Genomic DNA, 17,327 nt, shown 5'->3' with positions numbered 1-17,327 from the left:
AATAGAATGTAAATGACCATGGGATAAAAAATTACATTCAGCCATCAACACTTACCAAGAAAAAGCTTATTCCAAAATCTGTTACATCTGTTTGTCCACATGTGTGTGGAATATTGAACTTTGACATGAAATGCCCACACAACCTATTACCCAGAGAGCCACACACCCTCAGTGCCTATGATTTCTTGAGCAAAGTATCCTTTGAAAGATGTGGTAAGGTCAGCAAGACTGGGCAAAATAGACAAAAAACAGAGAGGTTTTTAGGATGCCTAGGAGTGAAAACAACTTTTGGCTTTCATTCAGAGATGTCCAATCTGTGGAGAGGAAGGACGTGTGTCTAACCTAGAAAATAGGCCAAATGCTGAAAACAAGCTCCACAACACAATTATTGTACACAGTGCTATGGATCCATTTGGAACAACCATCTAAATAGAGTATTCTGTTGAAATATTTAGCACCCTACTATAGTGGGTAAAGTAAAAATGTGCTCTTACTGGAGGTATCATTAATTGGACTTTATTGTTGATTCCAGATTAAAAACAACTGCACTGCCCTGTAGAAGTCTTAATTATTAAAACAAGCAGACATATACATTCAAGCAGATGAACACACCACTATCACCCACCCAACATACCATGAGAGTGAGAGAAAGAGAGAGGGACATAGACCCAGGGAGAGACAGAGACAGAGAGAACAACACAGAGAAATCATACAAACTCACAGGAGGTGATAGAGAGGGTCATCTACACATACAGAAAAAGATATAAAGATATACACAAAGAGAGACATAAATACAGAGACACATGTATTTTACACAAAAAAAGACAAAGTTAAACAAGGATATGTATGCAGAGAGAAAGAAGAACAGAGATAGAAATAGACACATACACATAAATATTAAGAGAGAGAGAAAAAAGAACATACCCAAACACATCCATCTACACCTCCACACACAGAGAAGTGAAAGAAGGAATGGGAGAGGAGAAGGAATTATATACCAAATATGAAGTACAATATAATCAAAAATAAAAAAGAAGAACATCATTCCTTCTATGATAGCCAGGCTTTAAATTTGATGTGTCTGTATGACCAAATAATCTCAATTATTTTTTACAATAGAAAATGCAAATTGTCTATGTAGACTAAAAGAATAGCTCAAAACCATTGAGCTATGAGTTTCATTTCACATGAACCTTAAACAAATATTCAAGAAAAATGTCCCTCTAAAATCTATCATTATATCTTAGATGCTTCAGTTCTAAAAGGAGATTGTAAAATATGATTTTTAAATTTATCATGATCAAGTGTCTTCTGTATATCTTTATGTGCACATTTGTACATATGTGGATCTCAAAAAAACCTCTCAAATTTAAGTCAAAGTAGCTTGAAAGTAACTTACAGGCATTCCTATCGTAGGTAGTAACTTCTTCATAACATCATTCACTGTTTCCAAGTCTGTTGTTGTTACATATAAAGGCTATAAAAAGTGCAGAGAAAATGCTATAAAATAACTTAAAAGCACACAATTAGTTATTGTCTAATCATCACTTACAATCTATGGGGTATAATGACAACTCTAATGTAGAATAAATATCTTGTTTTCTTCCCTTTATATACGATAATGCTGGAAGACTGTAAGTCTAACATATTTATCTTCAATTTAAGTACTTGGTTACTGGGTATTCAAACACAGCAGGTAACTGGTTTTTATGATAAAGGGGGACTGTGGAGCCATGGGTGCTGAAACTCAGTGTTGTGAATTTTTTTTCCTTATTGGGGGTGGGGGTTAAAAAGAGGGTTGATGCCTTTCCTTCCACCCCAGCTCTGCGTCCATCATGTTACAGCTTTATTTTCCTGCACAGCATGTGTGCAGGTCTAGGAAAGTCAGGATAAGAACTGGCTGCATCTTTTCTTTCTTTTCAAAATACCAATATGGATGAGCACTTTCTCCATATAAAACTTTGTAAATAGATAATATTCAGTGCAGTAATCTGTTGAGGTTATAAATTCAGCTACACTGAACCTGATAGAAGAGAAAATAGGAAGTAGCCTTGAAAGCATTGGCACAGGAGACCACTTGCTAAATATAATACCAGTAGCACAGACACTGAGAGCAACAATTAATAAATGGGGCATCCTGAAACTGAGACGCTTCTGTAAAGCAAAGGACACTGTCAATAAGACAAAACGACAGCCTACAGAATGGGAAAAGATCTTCACCAACCCCACATCTGATAGAGGGCTGATCTCCAAAAATATATAAAGAACTTAAGAACTTAAACCTCAAAATACCAAACAATCCAATTAAAAAATGGGCTACAGATCTAAACAGAGAATTCTCAGCAGAAGAAATCTCAAATGGCCAAACGACATTTAAGGAATTGCTCAACATTCTTGATCATTAGAGAAATGCAAATCAAAACAACTCTGAGATACCATCTTACACCTGTCAGAATGGCTATGATCAAAAACACTAAAGACAGCTTATGTTGGAAAGGATGTGCAGCAAGGAGAACACTCCTCCACTGTTGGTGAGAATACAAACTTGTACAGCCTTTTGGAAATCAGTATGGCGACTTCTCAGAAAATTGGGAATCAATCTACTTCAAGACCCAATGATACAACTCTTGGGTATATACCCAAGGCAAGTTCAACCATACCATCAAGGACACATGCTCAACTATGTTCATAGCAGCATTATTCATAGTAGCCAGAACCTGGAAACAATCTAGATGCCCCTCACCCAAAGAATGGAAAGAATACGTGGTACATATACACAATGGAGTACTACTCAGCTGTAAAAAACAATGGCATCATGAAATTTGCAGGCAAATGGATGGAACTGGAAAATATCATCCTGAGTAAGGTAACCCACTCAGAATGACAAATATGGTATGTACTCACTCTTATGTGGATACTAGATGTAAAGCAAAGGGTAACTAGGCTACAACCTACAGCTCCAGAGAAGCTAGGAAACAAGTAGGATCATAGAGGGAATCATGGATCGCCTTGGGAAGAGGAAATAGATGAAATCTCCATAAGTAAAGTGGGATCAAGGGGGACAAGAGAGGGGAGGGGATGGGGATGAGTACATGAGGGAATGGGATGGCCGAGCTAGGGGTGGAGGGCATAGAGTGGGAGAGCAATGAAAGCAATATCTTGATAGAGACAGACATTATGGGGTTAGGGAAATTCCCAGGAATCTACATGGACAACCCCAGCCTAGACTACTAGCAATAGCGAAGAAGCTGGCCTACCCCTGTAATCAGACTGGTGAACACCCTGTCATCATAGAGCCTTCATCAAGTAACTGATGGAAGCAGATGCAGAGATCCACAGCTAAGCAGCAGGCCAAACTCTGGGAGTCCAGTCAAAGAGAGGGAAAAGGGAGTATATGAGTAAGGGTGGGGGATGTCAAGATCATGATGGGGAAATCTACAGAGACAACTAAACCAAGCTCATAGGAACTCATGAACTTTAGACCAACAGCTGTGGAACCTGCATGAGACCAGACTAGGCCCTCTGCATGTGGGAGACCATTGTGTAGTGCTGAGGATGCTGTGAATGTGTTGCTCTGATTGATTAATAAATAAAGTGCTGATTGGCCAGTAGCCAGGCAGGAAGTATAGGCGAGACAAAGAGAGAGGAGAATTCTGGGAAGTGGAAGGCTGAGTCAGGAGACGCTGCCAGCCACCGCAATGAGAAGTAAGATGTAAGTTATTGGTAAGCCACGAGCCACGTGGCAAGGTATAGATTTATAGAAATGTGTTAATTTAAGATATAAGAACTAGATAACAAGAAGCCTGCTACAGCCATACAGTTTATAAGTAATTTAAGTCTCTGTGTGTTTGCTTGGGTCTGAGCGGCTGCAAGACTGGCGGGTAAGAGAGATTTGTCCTGACTTGGGCCAGGCAGGACCAGGAAAATTTCAGCTACAGTGTAGCTTGCTCTGTTTGAGGTGAACCTGGCAGTGGGATCAGGATCTACCCATGGTACATGAGCTGCCTTTTGGAGCTTACTAGCTATGGTAGGATGCCTTGCTCAGCCTAGATTCAGGGGGAAGAGGATTGGCCTGCCTCAACCAAATGTACCAGGCTTTGCTGACCCCCATGGTATCCTTTACCCTTTTGGAGGAGGGTTAGGGGGCTGGGTTGGCAGGAAGGAAGACTGGAGAGGAGCGGGAGGAGGAAATGAGTGGGGGATCTGTGGTTGGTATATAAATAAATAAAAAATTCTTAAATTAAAAAAAAATCTGTTGAGGTGATAGATCTAGGAATTCAAAAATGAAGATTTTAGAAATGAAAGCCTATCTCTTAATACTCTTAAGAAAAACAATGTGCTCATAGTATTAGCTCTTTACTGCCTCTCACATTTATAATCTTCTCCAAAGATCTAGGAAGACTGTGTAGGAAATAGAATGAAACCAATTGATAGGAATCTGAGCTGATAGCACTGATATAGTGGAATTCTAATAAATCTTTATAGAATATGACAATCAATAGATAGGTATAGTTTTATGCACATGGGTTCTACAATATCAGATATGTCTGCAATAAGGATTGTAGGAAGACTCTAGGAAACTGTCCTTTAAAGGAGAAAAACAGCACAGGTGCCCTCTCCCTAGCCTTAACAACATCACTGAAGCAAGGTGAAAGGAACCACACCATAAGCCACCTCTTTCGGGGCAATTTTATTTATTATCCTTTAACTGCTAGGCATAACTGACTAACTTGAAAATAAGTGTGTGTGCAGTGCTGAAGATTGATGCCAAACTTTACCGTAACATGCCAGGTTAATTGAATTTAATGAACAAGGACATCTTTCACTTGCTGATTTAACATCTTACTAACCATAGGCTAAGAAAGCATCTCAAAATCTGAAAGCAGAGCTCTGATCTTGCGGCACTTATGTGACTAGGAAGAGCCAATGGTTTTTGTTCAGAATGTAGAGTTAATCATCTCTGGCCAGAAAGATAGAACAGGGCTCAGAAAACATCAATGATGGAAGGAACTGGACAACCAACTCCTGCAAGATTTCTTCTTAACTCAACACCGGCACTTTAACACACATGCACACACTAGAACATCACACACACACACACACACACACACACACACACACACACACACAAGATATCTATCTATGTATATATACGTATATATATGCATATATATATATGTATATGTATATATATATATGTATATATATATAGAGAGAGAGAGAGAGAGAAAGAATGGTATCTGGGGTATCTTGGGAGTGGTGCAGGTGAGTTGGCACTGGATTTGTATACTTGCATGAAATTATGGAAGATAATTCCAGAAACCATCTACATCTATGTGTTTAAAAATATAAATAGTTTGAGGGATCTATGTTTAATTCTAAGAATTTTTTTTTAAAGATTTATTTATTTATTTATTATTTATACAATGTTCTGTCTGCATATACACTTGCTGGTCAGAAGAGGGCACCAGATCTCATTACAGATGGTTGTGAGCCACCATGTGGTTGCTGGGAATTGAACTCATGACCTCTGGAAGACTGGAAGAACAGCCAGTGCTCTTAACCTCTGAGCCATCTCTCCAGCCCTAATTCTAAGAATTTTAATGTGAAAATTAGGAGGCAAAATAGTCCTAAAGTAATAATAGCTTTAAAAAAAATTTCCCTAATTTGTACAAAGAAAAAAATTGCAGGTTTATTTTAAATGTAATGAAATACACATATGATTCAAAGAACTATCAAACTACACAAACTGGATAAAATATTGCAGGATAAAATATAAAAGCAACAGAATCTTGGATGAAAATTGGTAGGTAATTTTATTTTAAAAGAATTAGGTTTCATTTGCAATGGTGTCTTAAGGTATCAGGGAGATTTCTCGTGTGCAATACTGAACACTTGCCATGGCTGAAATCAAGCAAGCAGGGACAAGAGAACATTTCCCTACTGGTCATGTTTGTTCTGCTCTGTTCTGGTTCAGCAAAGCTAGCTAGATGTTCTCATTTCTCATGATTTACATTACAGGCTAGAAATTACTTTTATACAACACTTCTCTTAAGGACTCTTGTGTATGATGGGGACCTGCTATGCAGAACCAATTGCTGCATGATCTAAACTATCTTCATCAGACACACCTTGGTTACCCGAGTTCAATTTCAACAGTGACACATTAGAATATTGACTCTAATGTTTTTTGTATAAAAGTCGGAAAGGTGGCAATCCTTTCAGCTAGATTCCATCCTGTTTTTATAGTAGGAAAGGTTTTTTCAGTGCTCAGCATTATACGTAATAGCTAAATTGCTGATCTTCAGTGAATCCAGTAGTGGAATGGGAACAAAAATAGAAAAATTAAAAAAACAAACCAGAAAAACAAACAAGTATATTAATAGACATGGGTGTAACTCAATGACAGAACAATTGTCTAGCATGTATGAAGTCATAAGACTTATTTTAAAGACTACACACCACATAACCTCCCTCTCTCTCTCTCTCTCTCTCTCTCTCTCTCTCTCTCTCACACACACACACACACACACACACACACACACACACACACACACTCACACAGCAATATTAAGTGTCTAATGATGGATTCTCAACTGAAGTTCCATGAAAGGATGTCCTTATGCCTTGAGATTCACATGTGATGCAGCCGTTCTTCAAAGCACGTGAGAGAACACCCAGTGAGAGATAAAGAGAAGGAGCAGGAGACAGGTTCATAGAGGTCAATTGTGATCAAGCAGGTGAGTATGGAGAGTGAATAAAATTCTTGATAATATTTTGCTTAAAATTTGTTTATGATAATCTCCTATGATTATAATAATTTATGATTAGACAAATATTTTAAAAATAAATAAGGAATAGTATAAACATCACATAAGTCTCTATGTAAGCAATAAGGACTGGAAAAAATTTAATTGCAGTAGGAATACTTAGCTTGGAAATGTATGTTGTTGGAACTACCTGAGTCAATCTTCAGTCATATAACCAAAAATTATTTCTTTTGTTTTAGCACTGTAGCTAATGTAGATCAATCTTGCTTCATGTTGCTTTCCACATATCACATATGAAAGACATGTATGCATGGCATACACATATCCCTTTTCAAAAAAATACTACCTAAATCTCAAACTCTCTCTCCCCTCCACCCTCTTTTTATGTCCCCAACTTCCATTGCTCTATAAACTGCATGTCTCTCCTAGTCATAAACTTGGGATGTCATTTTTGGTTTTATATTCACATACACTGGCACAGCTTGGGATGTCCTCGGTGAATATCGGGAGTTTAACATGCTTCCTGTAGCCCTTTGTGGCTTCATTAATGGATCTGTTCAAATGCATTAAAACACACAATACAGTAATGAATTTGTTAATATCTTATTTTGCACTAGTCATTGTCAATATTTTACCAATACCATGTTGGTTTTAAATAAAAGACTATCAGATCAGCAATATGCATTATAGATTAGGGAATGTTCAAAAATATTTCAGCAACAAAGACATGTTTAGGTAATTGTAGAGACCCACAAAGGTTTCCTATTAACAACTTATGCAGTGTCTGAGAATCTGAGCTTGCTTTACCCAGCAGGGATGCATAAGGGAATGATTTGACCATGGGTATGGTTACCAGGTATTTGGAAGGGTCTACAATGGGCTGTGTGGTGTGTGTTGATCTAGAAAGGGGGAGGTCTTTTGCCCTGCTTTTTGGTATTGTTATAAAAAGCCCTTTTGAAGAGCCAGAAGGGGCTGGTGGGTTTTGATCCAGGTCCTCCCGAAAATATCCTGTGTTTCTGTCTTTCTCCTCCTCACTATCTTTCTATCTAAAAGTTTCTTATCCCTCTCTCCTCCTCACAGGAACCCTTTAAAAGGTGGGAGCTGGACTCCCACAGATTGGCACCAGAACTAGGGACTTGGGTGCAGAGGAAGTAAGTAGGGGAGAAAGAACCACGGAAGCAGCTGGACATGTCTGGTTTTGTATTAATGTTAAAGGCGGTGGTATTTTATTCTTTGAGAGCAAAAACTGTATACAGCAAGTATCTCTCTCTGTCTAGGTTTCTCTCTCTCTCTCTCTCTCTCTATATATATATATATATATATATATATATATATATATATATATATATATATATATATATTTCTATCTATTAAATTAAGAAAAAATGTAGGGTTTAGGTATAGGAATATTGTGTAGGAAGAAACTTAGGATAAGAGTAGAATTTCCATAGTGCCGGACCTGAAAACAGCGTCCAGGAACAAGCAGCCACTGCAGATTTCGCAGTCTGAGGAGAAAAGCTGCTATAGGGCAGGGAAATAGGAGGCAGATGTTTGTATACTCGTTTGTAGAGAGTTTGAAAACTAGGGGAGTTAAGGTAGAACAGCACAAGTACAGAGGTTCTTGGAGTTCGTAGAGGAGCCGTGTCCTTGGTTTTCTGACTATGGGACTCTGGATGCAGATTCTAGGTGAAGACTTGGAGTCGAAATGCAAAAATATTATGAGGAACATGGGCTGGAAAAAATTCCAGTGGAAGCTTTTAGTCTGTGGGCATTCATTCGGGACAGATTAATTAGATCTACATCCTGAGCAGCACGGGAGGAGTTTTCCTGAGGCAGATACAGGCAGAACAAAACCCTCTGCTCTACCAGAGCTGCCTGTCGATGAGAATGCTTTTACAACATCACTCAATCAGGGTCAGTTCCCTCTTGAACATGAAGCTTGGTTTAAGGAACAGAAGTCTTGGGATTGGACAAGGGAAGAACTAAAGTGCTTGGAAAACTTCATAATTTCTCTTTCTCAAAAACTGGAAGCTCTTCAGGTCTCTGCTTCTCAGAAGGGAACTTCTGGGGGGGGTGGCGGTCGTCTATCAGAATGGCAAAGTCACCCATAATATTAATGAACCATGGTTTGGTGAACCTAAGGAAGTCTTTAGGTTTGATGCAGTTGCATCAGGAGTTTATCAATTTATTTGATGCCTTTGCATCAAGAGTTTATTGATTTAAAAAAGGGCTTAGCACAGCTAAGGCTGTTATAAACATCTTGACCCATACAAAAAGGACATTCCATCTTGGTCATCCTCTACTCCTTTCCTGGGGGTGTGTGGCAGCCATAGGGATTGCTGTGGTTATTAGAACTACTTGCAGCTCCTAGTAGGGACTTGAGTCCGAGCTGAGTTAAGCTTTGTACTTCCCCCTTCCAAAGGCTGGTATTCAGGGATGGGTAAAGTTCTTCTTGCTAGCTGCTAACGGATGACAGAGTGTGCTTGATGGAAAGTGTATCTCCATGATGGGTAAAGAAGATTAGTAAAGAAGGACAACCTAAGGCAGGCACAGTCCATCTGAGGGGTCTGAGGGGCCCTTTAATGTATTAAGAAGTGGGAGCAATAGACAACCACAGAGGTTTCCTAGTAAGAACTTACTCAGGGTCCAAGAATTTGTACTTGCTTTACCCAGCAGGGCTATGTAAGGGGATGATTTGACCACAGGCATGGTTACCAGGTATTTGGAAGGGTCTACACTTGGCTGGGTGGTGTGCTTTGATCTAGCAAAGAGGAGGTCTTTTGCTCTGCCCCTTGATACCATTATAAAAGTCCCTTTTGAAGAGGCAGAAGGGATTGGTGGATTTTGATCCAGATCCTCCCGAAGCTATCCTGTGTTTCTGTCTTTCTCCTCTTCACTATCTTTCTATCGAATATTTTCTTATCCCTCTCTCCTTCTAATAGGAACCCTTTAAAAGGTGGGAGATGGCCTCCCATAGGTAATAGCACATTGCCCTAAGATGTGATTGTGGAAGCATATCCAGTCCTCAAAATGACAGGAAAGGGCAGGAACCTGCTTAATTTCAAAATTGGAAGCAGCAAATGGTTTGTGTGTGGATGATAGTGTAACCTGTATTGGTGGGAGTTTAAAATAAGTCTGGGAGTACAGTTTACCCCAATATATAGATTAAAGAGGAGATGATGAAGAGCATGGCAAGCAGGACTTTCTCAAAATTAAACAAAATATGCATATTAACAGGAGAGAATGAAACAGTAGTCAGGGATCATCTAATCAACACCACATTTGGAGACAATCTATCAGATTACATATATTATATATACATATATATATTTATATATATTATATATGCATGTATATATATACATATATCACAGACTACCATTCCTATATTCCTATACCACCAAGGAATTAAAATATGAATACTAGTAAAATACCTTTGGAGATAAAAATACCACCAATCTTTCTGTTCCATGGAACTGTAATATAAAAAGTGAAAAACAAATTAGACTCTTGAAACACTTATGCAAATATTTTTAAGACATATTCCTCATAAAAAATATTATAAGCCAGTTGTCATCGATGAGAGTGCAGGTGTAGGTGGCATTCTCCATATGACTGGGATTCTGATTGACCTGTTATTTCACTGGAAATCTTCCGTGACAAGAAGTTTACTATAGTGTGGAGGCTGGCTGTGCATCTCACTACTTTTATTTCCCCTTGCCCACATTCCTGTGCCATATATTGTTTTTCCATTCATAAGTTTAATATGTGAGTTGTTTCCACATTCTGAATATAATGATCCATGCTGTGAAGAATATTTGTTCACAGACTTTTCTTCTCCCTTTTTCAATGGTTCTACATCCATGTTTGGAGCTGCATAGTCACATGGAAATTCCATGTAACTTTCTGTGGAACTATGGACTGATTTTTGCCCAAAGACCAACACATTTCATGTTTCTACACTTACCTGCTCATCCACTTTATATTCTGCCTGCAACCAGTTTCATCAGAAGGGTGGACTGTGCCTGTGATTCCCACCCTTCACATGTACATAGACTGTTGTCTACGTAATCATCTAATGTCACCAGTTACAAAAGTGACACAGCAGGAATTTTAAGACACTTAGTGATGTGCTGGCTGAAGACACTGATACACATTCAACTGAATGTGAACTAGTCTAAATATGACTTCCGAATTTCACTCCTTCATGAAAAGAAAAGTTTAATGGAAATGCTGTCATGAAACTCTTCATAAATCCCTGAATACAGTACTTCCTCTCATATTCAATGTGGGAGAAACACTAAACATTAACTATAGATAATCTTCAGGAATATTAACAAGGGGAAAGAGTGTATTTAGAGAATGACACAAAGATGATCTTCTTCCTCAAAGAGTTCTGTGGAAATGTTTTTCTCAGGTAAAGATCAAACTCACAGAACCAGAATGTTTATAAAACCTGCAATTGCTTATGTTAGTTGAGTAAACTCTGGAATGAGGCTAGAAGTTTGGACAGAGTAATGAGGAGAGTCCAAATTGGGGGAGGAGGGGGGTTGTATATGATGAACTCTTCGTGTGAAAAAGAAATTTGAATGCCGCTGTATGCTTTCCCACAGCAGGTATGTGCTACACTATCCCTGTGATTCCAACAAATGCACTCAAGGTATTCTTGGTACACTATGATCAGATCCTCTCATGAAAGATAAGAATGTGAATTCGACATTTACCTGCACTCCACACATTAACTCTGACTCTGATGGTCTAATGACACTGGTCCTCATGTGTTGACTATAGACACCAATGATACTCCACTACACAAACACTCAAGAATCTGAGCTTTTAATGAGTAACTAGGTTTATCTGTACGGTTAAATACTATATTTTTCTTAGGAAATTAACTTGGGAGTGTAGGAGGTAATTTTCAAATTTATACTACACAATACCATTGGAGTGAGATCAGTTTGTGTACTTTCAAAACCCAGAGAATATCAGATCATTTGGGGAAGAAGAATGTGGGGAATGGAGTAAGGCTTTGTCCTGTCCATATCCTTCAAAGAACAGGATGATCTCATTTATACCCCAAGGATGTTGTGGAGTCCTGATGAACATCACAGGTGAAAATCTAAGCAGTCTAGTTCCATGAAGAAATGTGTGTGGTGGAAAGTATAAACTAGGTTCATCATGGGAGGAAAAAACTTGAGTTGGCAGCCTGTATACAATCAGACTAACATGGTTTCTTAATCTGTAAACATGTTGGTTCATTGATTTGATTTTTTCCCCTGTGAATTAAACAGCATTAAGTTGACCCACAATTTCCACAGCCAGCCTCTTGTGAACAGAAGTCCAAGTTGTAGGTCTTACCGAAAGGTTGCCACAAAATTTCCCATGGGCCAGGACAGGAGAATCGACTTGCAAGCAGAGCTGTTGTCTGTCCCAACTATGTCCACATAGTCACCCATCCACAGATAACTCAGTGGGATGACATATTTCATCTTAAAATTCCCCTTACACCTAGAGAGAGAATCAAGGCATCTGTTAGCTTGCTTTTCATTGTAGTTGGAATTACTTGTGGTAAGACCCAGTTCTTCCTGCTCCAGAGCAGAGAAGGACTCATCCATTTCTATCATGCAGGCAGGCTCATGCCATGGAAGATGCGCCTGAGCAAAGCCTGTGCTGAAGGAAGTTATGAGGTTCACACTTTTTGATGGCCAAGAATAGCCATAGTCTGGTCTTTTTTTTTTTCCTGATTGTTGAGTGTTTAGAATGACCATACTGTGTATTTTAAAGACATGGCATTTTTAGAAAACCATGTGCTTCAATATTTCTCCCCTCTATTTAGTTAAGTGCTAAACTTTTCTGCTTGTTTATTTCCATAACTTCAATACCAAGAAAATTAGCTAAATGTTTTATATTTTACTTAAATAATTATTTAATGGTCATTTTCAAATACATAATATGGAAATATTGACTAACTTAATAAAATTCATATTCTGTTCTCCCTCTCCCTGTCCTAGCAAGTCATGTGAGGAATTGCTGAGGACAGTCTGAGCTCAGTACAACTGCTCCTTTAGTAAACCCATGATGTGTTTCTCATACAACTAACCACAAAGAGGATTCTGTTCTTCAATAACCTAGTCAAATGGTTACAAATATGTCTTCCCACCAAACCTTCTGATGCTATCAAAAGTGTTCTTGAGAAACAATTGTCTTGGGAGCATTCTTTATTCTTTTTATATGGAGCTTGTTCTTTGATAATTTCACATGCGCATTCAATGTGTTCTGATTATTTTCTATTACTCTATCTTCTTTCCCTTCTATCTCTTGACCACTCTCCTTCCCACACACACACTTTTTTGTATTTTTTTAATGGTTGACTGTGTTTTACCCGGGGCATTTTTTGTGTGAACCTGGGTATGGAACTCCCCATTGGAGACTAGTGAGCTAATAGGTAGCTACATAATTGAAGACTATCATTTGCTCTCTCTCTCAGATTCCATTTGTGAAGTAGATGGCTTCTACTTCACAATATTAACCACTGATGACTAGAAAGTTTACCCCCAAAACTGAATGAACTGTTGTGTTGATGCCTGTCCTTCAGTCTACTTATGTATTTATGAGAAAACACCCTTAAACTACTTACTTGATAAAGTCATTACCCATTTCATACCTTTCAAAGTAATATGAAAGCTATGATCCTCTGGACAGGTGATCCCAGAAAATACCTCCACGGTTCTATGTGACAATACCACCATGTATAAAGCTTCAATCACAGCAGTTTCCTATGTCATCCACACAATTACCATGCTGGACCTAGTTGATGTCTGCAGCTTCCCCTGATTGGTTTAGGGATATTAGCTGTTTCTCATCTCTTCACACTACTTTGGAAGTTATGAGCTCACAGAGGTTCACATGTGTGGCCCCTTATGAGCAACCATCATAATCAGGGATTTCCCCTCTTGCCTCTATTTGCAAACACCAAGCAAGAGGGACCCTGATTATCATGTTTTTAATATTTTACTTTGAGAAGATGTCTCCACAAGATCCACAAATTTGTGAACTCATAAATCAGCTTCCAAAGAGCTGGAATTGCTGGTATGTGCTACCACACCTGCCTCCTTTTCAAGTTTGTTGCTATTCTTTTCCCAGGATCAAAGAGCAAAACAATTGGTTACCCAATAGCATATAGACAGCCCTGAAAACACATATACAAGTGTCTAATGTATATATAGTTAAAACACATATGTATTGTATATATACATACATATATTTTAATTATATATATATATATATGTATATATATATATATAACAACAATTAATAAAAAAGAAGCCATGATTTTCAAAGAGAGCAAGAGGGGGAATATGGGAGGACTTGTCAAGTGGAAAGGGAAAGGGGAGATGATAATGAAGTATTTATAATCTCAAAAAATAAAAGAGATAAATAAGACTTTTGTGGTTTTTAACAATAAGGCCTAATCAAAGTGTAGCCTCTCATAGTAAGGAAGGCACAATGCACATACTCACAGGTTATTAGATACAATCAAAACATCACTGAACAAGGAGAGATGTTGTTTCTTCCTTCTCCAGCCTCTTCTGAGTTCCACGGGGCCTTGGCACAGCAAGGTTCGATGTATCCCTCCCATGGCTTTCTCCTCAAGGGTTTCCATGTAGGAAAAAAAAGGCTTCTCCTGGTCCAGATCTCCAACTAACAGAACAGGTATTCAGTGGCTGTTAATTTATACCTAATTTCAAAGGGTGAATGATATTAAAACACAGGTTCAGTTCTCCAACAGGACTCTGTTGAGTTATCAACAGTTTTAAGGTTGCTTAGGAAAGGAAGCATTGGGAACAGACTGCAGGAGTGGGCTCTTCCAGAAGTTATCAACTTAGGGGCCTGGGAACAGTCTGAACAAGGGTAGCTGGTAGGGTCTAGAGAAGTGGTTCTCCACCTTTCTAATGATGCATCCCTTCAGTACAGTTCTTCATGTTGTAGGGACACCCAACTGTACAATTATTCCATTGCTACTTTGTCACTGTAATTTTGCTACTGTTATGAATCCTAATGTCAATATCTGACATGCAGAATATCTGATAAGGGACCCCAAAGGGGTCACTACCCGCAAGTTGAGAACCACTAATCTTGAGTGAGGAAAGGGCTGAGTGATGTAATTCTATCTTATTTTAAATCATTTTTAAAATTGAACAATAAAGATATCAATGATTAAAAAAAGAATTTTGATTTACCAACATTATTCATGATTATAAATAAAGTAGTAACACATTGCAAGGCATGCTATTGGAGAAAAGAAATATTCACACACTAGAGGGATTCACAGGAAAGGAGAGATCAATGGCTAACATTAAATGAGGGCTGAAGTAGGTGACTCCTGAAAAATGTCCATTGGAGTAGCAACTTGGATGTCATTGCCAACCCTAACTGCAATAATATGTGTGCAATAATAGGAGGAATTCTTGTGCAAAACCTTGTGAACTGCAGATTTATCCCCAAAGACTCTCAATCCTAATTCTTTTAACCTATCAAAGGTCCATGTGATAAAAGCAGCATGCAGACATCGTTAACACTGTGAACCTTAGAGTCTAACAGATGCAAGAATCACAGGAGACTTTATAGACGAATGTGCCTTAGCGAGACAGTCAGAAAGCTGCATGCACAGGTGAGTCAGGTAGCTTTGGAGACTATGGAGGAGAGGTACATGCTTAGAAGAAGTAAAGCCTAGAGGCACAAAGGATTGTGACTGAAACAACCTGGAAGATGCTGTGTAAATCTCATAGTTCATTATGTAGTATACCTTGGACACATAATAATCATAGAAAGATCATGCAAAATTAGAATGCCCATGTCTTTAAAATGATTTAATTTTGGTGAGAGTAATAAATTGTACCTTCTGAAAACTGTGTGTTTTCACTGATATGTGTAATTATATAGTACTAATTAAGATAGCAAAACTCTACCAAATTGTAAAGTTCTTTATAAAGATTTTCTGCTGTGTAATTCTATTTGAAAATGACTGATATGTTGGAGTGTGGTAAAGAAAACAAATAAGAAAGTAATCTATGTATTGAAATGCCATAATTAACCATGTGAAAGAAATTTAAAAAAAGTTTTTCCTAATGATTTAAATAAGTCAGGTCTCAGGGAGCACATATATCCAGACATGTCAGTCTTTGTCCAGCGCAACATGGACTATAGAAGGATCTCTGGTGGTGAGAAAACAACAAAACAAAAGAAAACAAAAAAAAAAAATTATCATGCATCCAGAATTTATAAAATGGTTCTTGAACAGCAGGAGTCATTTCTCTTGCCTCTGTCAAAAGGGGCATATGGCTCTCCAGTGACCTGTGGCTTCTATTAACACCCATGATGCCTTCCAGGTTCCCTGTGTCTCGATTCAAAATTACTTACTAAATATCTCACAGCCGCATCTACTTTCCTGTCCCTTCACAACCACCCCACCTCCTTCTGCACTGTACAGACTCCCAAAATGTTCTAGAACTCCCCTTGCTCTCTTTAGGAGGTCTAGGTATTTCCCCACTGCCCCAGCCATCTCCACTACTCTCTTTTGCTATTCTCCCTTCTCTCACAGACTGTTTTGGTCACATCAAGTCTGTTTCTTTTTATTTCTGCTCTGAACTCTTGCAGAAGCCTCTGAACATTCTCTCTTATCCACAATAAAATTCTTCCCTGTAATTGTGGAGCAGCATTTTCAGTGGTTTCTTTACTGTGCCATGCTCATACAATTTAAATATTCAAAATATATAGTTCTTGAAGTGAATATTACTCTTCCCAAGACATATGTTATCTCTTTCAAGAAATATGCACAGAAACACCATAGCTTTCATTTAGCGTTAAGATACCTGTGAATCAAAGCATCAAAGAGAGAATCAAACAGCCAATGGTTGTCCTCACACGTGTCAAGCACATGTCCTCACACATGTAAAGATACGTTAAAAAAATAGTACCAACTCAGTTTCAGGATAAACAAATTTGAAAGTAAATGACATGTTTGGAAAGTCATTCCTGTCTAATCTGAATCAATGTTAAAATATAGGGAAATAGATTCTAAGGAACACAATATATGTTGGAAAGCATAAAAACTTGCTGAAAACCAGAGAGTTTTTATATTTTGGGTTGAAATCTGATTATTTACAACAAACCTTTGTGGTCATAGTGGGTAAAACAAATAGAGGGAGCAGAAAATAAACATCTCTCATTACTTGGACCGATAATTTTGTAAATTTACAGATACTATTCTCCTGTGTAGCCTAGAACATACATCCCCTGACAAGATAACCATATTTATTTAGGGGACTGGGAGTGAATATTACTAACATGGGTAGCTTTTCATGAAGCCATAGCTAAGTTAAGAATTAGCTCACATGATCTGCAGGAATCAAAACAGAATACTTCTTCATACCATTAGTTATCATGAGAATCAAAACTACTTATTAAAAATACCTTTACAGTGGAGCCTGGAATGGAGAACCTTCAAATGAACTTGAAATTATCTTTTCCCTTCTTGGCACTAAACACCAAAGATGG

At 38.2% G+C, this 17,327-nt stretch overlaps 1 protein-coding gene across 1 annotated transcript in view; it reads right to left on the bottom strand.

The window, feature by feature from the left end:
* Positions 1–17,327, bottom strand: part of LOC102909963 (rho GTPase-activating protein 20-like) — a 34,856-nt gene extending 17,529 nt beyond the window's left edge. Inside the window, 6 exon segments of the mRNA XM_076573867.1 lie at positions 1,400–1,477; positions 7,242–7,323; positions 10,205–10,246; positions 12,129–12,278; positions 14,291–14,508; positions 17,244–17,327. Coding sequence (XP_076429982.1) covers positions 1,400–1,477; positions 7,242–7,323; positions 10,205–10,246; positions 12,129–12,278; positions 14,291–14,433 — 495 coding nt within the window. The 5' untranslated portion in view covers positions 14,434–14,508; positions 17,244–17,327.

The sequence above is a fragment of the Peromyscus maniculatus genome, chromosome 6, assembly GCF_049852395.1.
Source record: "Peromyscus maniculatus bairdii isolate BWxNUB_F1_BW_parent chromosome 6, HU_Pman_BW_mat_3.1, whole genome shotgun sequence".
Lineage (NCBI taxonomy): Eukaryota > Metazoa > Chordata > Mammalia > Rodentia > Cricetidae > Peromyscus > Peromyscus maniculatus.
Note: the sequence above shows the minus strand (reverse complement) of the source record. Positions and strands in the feature narration are given on the sequence as shown.